General features: G+C 27.0%; 1 protein-coding gene across 10 annotated transcripts in view; it reads left to right on the forward strand.

Moving 5' to 3' along the window:
• Nucleotides 1–7500, forward strand: part of LOC124956796 (plasma membrane calcium-transporting ATPase 3) — a 100227-nt gene that overhangs the window by 71561 nt on the left and 21166 nt on the right. For 4 of the 10 annotated variants that reach the window (XM_047513057.1, XM_047513058.1, XM_047513060.1 and 1 more), the window contains one exon: nt 3219–4215. The exons of 3 other annotated variants lie outside the window; for them this stretch is intronic. In XM_047513057.1, the coding sequence (XP_047369013.1) occupies nt 3219–3791 (573 nt within the window). In that variant the 3' untranslated portion in view covers nt 3792–4215. Of the gene's footprint in view, nt 1–1409; nt 2285–3218; nt 4216–7500 lie in introns of those variants that run through there. 3 more of the 10 variants (XR_007103373.1, XR_007103374.1, XM_047513063.1) reach the window with 3 other exon arrangements.

Genomic DNA, 7500 nt, shown 5'->3' on the forward strand with positions numbered 1-7500 from the left:
TTAACATGATCGTTAATTCGTGTGCGAGTGAGTGTGTTCCGTGTGTGTCCATGAATAATTTTATATGTGACTTATCCTCGTTTTTAAACGAACACCCCCATTCCCCGAATTCAACCCTTGACCTCTATTCCTTTGCCCTTTCTTACCCAATATTCGATCGTGTTTCATTCCTTTTATTTCGTCAGGATTGATAACACGAGATCGATTGATAAAACGATCAGCTATATTTAGTTTTCGATCGTCTCTTTCGAGGATTGTTTTTTTTTTCTCTTTTTTTTTTCCTATTTGTTTTTACTCTAATAAAATTAAATTCTCTCTCTCTCTTTCTCTCTCTTTCTCTCGCTCTCTCTCTCTCTCTCTCTCTCTCTCTCTCTCTCCATCAATTTGTGGATATATTCTCATTATGCAAATACACATACGTAAAAGCGCACAATCTGGTTTTCCTTTCAATACAAGGAAAAATAAAAACTCGTCTAGTTTTATATATTCGAATAATGAATTTTTTAATTATTTAAAAAATAATTGAGCAATATATATATAATGCATATATATATATATATATATATATATATATATATATTTATTTATATAGAAAGATATATGTGGAAGTAGTTTATATTATATTAATTAATATTATTAATTAATATAATATATATATATACATATATTTATTAATTATTGTCTTCTGGAGAAATACCACACAAATTACATATAACAAATTCGTTAGATTCTTCTAACAATACTTATCTATCCCATCTCTCTTTCTCTCTCTCTCTCTTTCTCTTTCTCTCTGTCTCTTTCTTTCTCTCTTTAAGCAGGATTATAGTGCATATAGTTATACATGATATATATATATGTATACTATTAGAACGATTAGAAAGCGAAACATATATCATGTACAATTTTTCCCGAGAATTATATCGATTGAAAAAATCGTAAACAAAGGCCTATTATATATTAGATAATAATAATAATAATTATTATCATTATTATTATTATTATTATTATTATTATTATTATTATTATTATTATTATTATTATTATTATTATTTTACTATGATAATAATCACATTTCCACACTGTGATTTATATACTCTATTTACCAATTTAAATCTATATATATACATCTATGTCTATCCATTTATCTGTCTAACTATCTATCTATCTATCTATCTATCTATCTATCTATCTATCTATTTATCTATCTATCTATTTCTATCTCGATCATTTCTATACATATACATTTTATATATTAAATCTATACATATATATATATATTATTCTCTAACTTAAATCAAATCTGATTGAATAATCTATATATTGTCTTTCGTTTCAAAACGATTAAGGTTCAGGACTGTGTGTTGCGGACCATTTCTAATATTGAAACTAATATGCCCCACGATTTTCAGGAGATCGAGATAGGCTCTCTACAAGAAAAAAAAAAAAAAAAAAAAAAAAAAAAAAAAGAAAAAAGACAAGAACAGAAAAAAAAGCAAAACAACAAAGAGATAAACAAACAAACAAACAAACAAACAAACAAATGAATGAATAATAATAATAAAATAAGACGATATCAGCCGCCAGTACCAGTTGGAAATAATGTAGAAATAATTATTTATCGCGATTAGGAAGGAGATCATCAATGATATATATATATATATATATTTATATATATTCGAACGAAAATAAAAAATATTTTCCATAATAATGATCAAATCTACTTGTGGGTAGGTACGCATAGATGATTAGATAGATTGCGCATGTATGCCAATAATAATCGTCCGCAATTATTTAGCTTGCACCTGGCGATAGTAGATACCATTTAATCGATTTAGTTGATTCGCACCGCGCGACACCCATATTATTACTATTATTATAATTATAATTACTCTTATTATCATTATTATCATCATCATTATTATTATTATTATTATTATTATTATTATTATTATTATTATCATCATCATAATTATTATTCTTATTCTTATTATTATTATTATTATTCTTATTATTATTATTATTATTATTATTATTGTTGTTATTATTATTTTTTTTTCTCTTTGTTCTCTTGTAATTTTCCCCCCTTCCCCCTTTTTGCCCGGGCTGGAAAACGATGCTGACATCAAGCAAGATACACACATGATTTTCATCTCACATGGTGTATGTAAATGTGCGTCTCCGAATCAATTATCAAATGTTTATAATATAAATGAAATCATATATATATATATATATATATATATATATATATATATATACATATGCATATGTACCTACATATATACATACATATATACATACATACATTCATATATACATATACCATATACGGAATACACATAATGGGAAAAATTATTAAAGAAAATAATAATAATAATAATAATAACAAAATGAGAAGATACTATATTAGAAATGATACAAATACACGATGTCGATAAAAAAAAAAAAAAACAAAAAAAAAAGAAAAAAAAAGATGAAAAAAGAGAGAAATGAAAAATAAAACAAGAAAAGATGAGATATAATAATAATAATAAAAAATATATATATATATATATATAACTAAAAATTGATATCTCGAAGAATATTATAGACGGACACGCATATACATCTACATACATTACTTACCTACTGTATATATATATATATATATACACATATGCATATACATACGTGAATATATATATATATATATATATATATATATATATATATATATATATATATATACATATATATATATGCTTACGTACATTTACACAAACATTTGAACAATGAGGATATAAAATGAAAAGAAAGCAAAAAAAAAACCACACAAACACACACACACAAGAGACAAAGACAAAGACAAACAAGAATCCCCTCCCCTCGAAAACGAAACGAAAAAGAAAAAAATAAAAAAAAAGGAAAAGAACACACACATGAAACATGAGAGATAGGGAAAACAATCGAGAACCCAAAAAACCTCCCCCCAGAAAAAAAAAACAACCATACAATCAAGCAAAAATAATAAAAGAGCAAAGAAAAAAACGACCGAATGAACGAATCAAAAAAAAAAAGAAAAAAAAGAGAAAAAAAAAGAAAAAAAAAAAAATAAAAATAAAAAAGAAAAGAAAAGAAATGAAAAAGAATATGGCGCGCGCTTATATGTGTGTTGCTGGCCTGGCAAGATACTCATCCTCGCTTCCTGATAGAATACGTCTCCTTCCCTATTTTTGCAGCTTCGAGTAATAAGAGCGTTCAAGTCGACTCTGGAAGATCTGGAGGAGCGTCGCTCTGTCCATAGTTTACACAGCTTACACAGTATGCGCAGCTCACGCAGCCACACCGGGCCACGTCCATTATCTGACTTCACATACATTGACGAAGATCCTACAAACAACACCAACAACGCCCACCTCTACGCGGCAAAGAGTACCGCTTACAACAAGAATACTGCGGACCAGAATCAGGATCATGAGACTGCTAACGCAAGAAGATCGAGGATTGTCCAGTCAATCAACAGTCCGACTTCGCCATTGTTACTCAGCGTTCCTGGATCGGCTTACAACAACCATTATACCACCGCCACCGCCAATACCGTCACCGCCAATATCGCTACCAACACCACCGCCACCGCCACCGCCACCACCACTACTATCACCAATAACAACAGATCCTCATCCAACAACGCCCTGAATCAACTCCTCAGCAGTAACCCGGACACCACCGTCAACAATTCCTCCTTGCTTCTCAGTTCGAACAATTTGGTCCTACCGGAACTGACCAAGCTCGTGCATGAGACCAGCATTTAAAACGATATATGGCAGCTTTTGCGCGTTGTTTGCTCGACACCCCCTCCTCTTCCTACCCTGACCAACCTCTTTTCTCTCTCTCTCTCTCTCTCTCTCTCTATCTATCTATCTATCTATCTATCTTTCCCTATCTTCTCTCTCTCTCTCTTTTTCTCTCTAGCTCTAACATTCTATCTCTCGTAGAACACCCACGTCCATCCCCAACCTACTATTTATCATTGTCATCTCTTAATTATTACCTTCTATCTTTCTTTTCTTCTGATCAACAAAAACAACCCCTCAATCCTTGCTGTTGTCTGCTCTTAAAAATTTACGATATTAATTATCGACTATTCTTATTATAATTTATCTTTCTACTTTCTTTTTTATTTATTTACTTTTTCTTTTTTTTTTTCTCTCTCTTTTTTTGTTTTAATAGGAATACATCGATAATGATTTATTTGTATCGTTGATTTGATCTATCTATCTATCTATCTATCTATCTATATATTTATATATGTATATGTATATATATATATATATATATATATATATATATATATATATGCATATATATATTTTTTTTCTCACGTGCACTCTATCTATCCATCTATCTATCTATCTATCTATCTATCTATCAATCTATCTATCTATCTATCTATCTATCTATATATCTCTATATAAGCACGTTGTAGCACCGAAAAGTTATATTTTTATCTTTTAACAAAATATTATATACATATATACATATATATATATATATATATATATATATATATACATACACGATCGGAAGGATAATAATAATTCGTGTCATTAATATTTTACTCGTACATAGGATCCATACGACCTATTGTCTCTTTTAAAGATTAATTTCGTATCTCGCAATTCAAGTTTATCATTTAATCGTAATTATTAATAAAATTACAATGTAATTCATGATAACAATGAAAATATATTTTTTTTCTCGTCTCTTAAAGCACGAAGTTCGATGGAAATTTTATTTCGTTGCTTTTTTTTCTCTTTTTTTTTTTTTCTTTTTCTTTATTTTCATTTCTTATTTTTATCGATTTAGCTTCGTTTGTAATTTCGTCCTTTTCGTCTTTTCTTTTTTTTTTTTTTTTTTTTTTTTTTTTTTTTCATTATCCATCCCTCGTGAAGACATTATCAGACGAGCTTTCAAGTCCTGTTTGTAATTGACCCATAATTATCTTCGTTGCATTTTAATTATGAGATATATAATATGATTATTATCTTTTCAATTTTTTTTACTTCTTATATAAGAAAAAAAAAAGAGAAATATTTCTACGCGAGATCGTCGATCTTATCGATATTTCGAATTTGTTGCATTCGGACTGATATAGAGAACGATCGATAGCGAAAAGTACTTAAGAAAAGAATGCATCGTAATTTTCTTTTTTTTGTCCTTTTATTCTCTTCTTAATATAAAGAAAAAAAAAAAAAAAAAAAAAAAAAAAAAAAATTCGAGATATCCTCCCAATCGACGTCTATCGTTAAAATGTTCTTTCTTTTCTCTCTTTCTCTCTTTCTTTCTCTCTCTCTCTCTCTCTCTCTCTCTCTCTCTCTCTTTCTCTCCCTCTTTTTTTTCTTTCTTTCTTTCTCTCATTAAAAATTAGAAATAAACGTGGGATAGATAGAAAGGCACGCTTTTATCTTTCTTCTTATTTTTTTCTTTTTCTTTTTTCTTCCTTTTTTCCTTTTTTTTTTTTTTTTTTCTATTTTCATTTTAATTTTAATTTTAATTTTATCCGATCGATCCAATATACGTATTATTCAAAACGATCGCAACATTCCGATAATACATAAATTTCAAAAGCAATTAACATTATTTATTGTTATACAAATTAATTGTGAATTTTAAGAGCGGGGGACACAAAAAAAAAAAAAAAAAAAAAAAAAAAAGAAGAAGAAGAAGAAAAAGAAGAGGAAGAACAATTTAAAATGTTAAACAAATATTTTTTTCCTATTAGTATTTCCAATTTTTCATAGAATCAACACGCGTTTACGCAAACTCTGCATTTTTTCTTTTCTTTCTTTCTTTTTTTTATTTTCTCTCTCTCTCTCTCTCTCTCTCTCTCTCTTTCTTTTTTCTTTTCTTTCTTTTTTTTTTTTTTTTTTTTTTTTTTTTCTTTTATCGACAGCTTAAGTATAAAGCTTGGAGTAATGTTTGTATATTTTTCTTTTTGTTTTTCTTTTGTAATAGACTTTCCTTTTTTTCTTTTTTCTTTTTTTAACCTTTTTCAATTGCGAGAATGTTCGATGCTTGCAAAGAAGGCTTCGATTAAATAATATTTTTAGCATTATTTACTTATTTATATATACGTGCCTACCTACATACCTAATACTATTCAACGAATTATTTCATCTATATATAATTTACGTACATATATACATATATTATTTGTCTCTATCTCTATTTCTCTATTTATCTATTTATCTATCTCTCTATTTCTATCTCGTTTTATATATATATATATATATATATATATATATATATATATATATTTATATAAAGCGAAATATCACGCGAGATCGAGAGTGGATACGTGAGATCTATAAAGGGGTTTAAGAAAAATGATCTATTTCAATATTAATCCTCTATAATAATGCCTTATACATTTTTTTAAATTAACATATTCATTTTCGTAAAATAATTCAAATATGATAAATCATTTTTTTAACGATTAATTCATTCGTATAAAATTAACAATTTGTATGGATCATTGTTAATTAAAAGAGAAAGGAAAAAAAAAATAAAAAAAAAAAAACAAAAAAAAGAAAAAGAAAGGGGAAAATTCAATACGATAAATCTTATCAAATAATCTTATCAAATAATCAATTCGTTTAATATAAATAATTAATGAATAAATTTTCAAATAAAAATCTTTCAATATAAAATTATACGTCATATATCTACGATATATAAGATAATTATAATGATGATAATAATTATACTATAGATATTATTAAAATTTCATGATTATGTAATATTTATTTTTAATAATTAAAAAAAAATGAGAAAGGAAAACAAAAAAGAAATTGGTTTATAGAGGGTTAATATTAATACCTAAATATATCACACATACGTATATATATATATCAATCCAAAGTAAAAGAAAAAACTGATAAGCGTTATCTTGAATAATCATTTATAATTAATCTTTCTTATCTGAAAAAGTAAACGAGTCCGCGTATGCGCGTGATGATTCTTTTAATCTATCTATCTATCTATCTATCTATCTATCTATTTATCTATTTATCTATCTATCTATCTTTATATACATATATATATATATATATATATATATATATACACCTTTCTCTCTCTTTCTTTCATCTATCTAAGCAAATGTACTTACTTTCTTTCTCTCTTATTAATTATCCTTGTCACGTTACGAATGAAAATATATCTTTTTACGAGAAAGAACAGCGGCGGTCTCTTAAATTAAAGAGAATCGGTGTAGGAAAAGTAAGATAAGAAAAAAAAAAAAAAGAAAAGAAAAGAAAAGAAAAAAGGCAAGAAGAAACGAAAACGAAACCAAAAGAGAAAGAAAAAAAAAGTAATAGAAAAAAAAAAAAAGAAAAGAAAAGGAAAAATAAAATTACAACAAGCAAGGAATAATATCGAGTTGTTAATAGAACAATGGGATGGGGGATGTGGGGGGTAAAGATTTATTTGGTGGGTGGTGAAGGTGAGTGGGTGGGTGAG

The sequence above is a fragment of the Vespa velutina genome, chromosome 23, assembly GCF_912470025.1.
Source record: "Vespa velutina chromosome 23, iVesVel2.1, whole genome shotgun sequence".
NCBI lineage: Eukaryota > Metazoa > Arthropoda > Insecta > Hymenoptera > Vespidae > Vespa > Vespa velutina.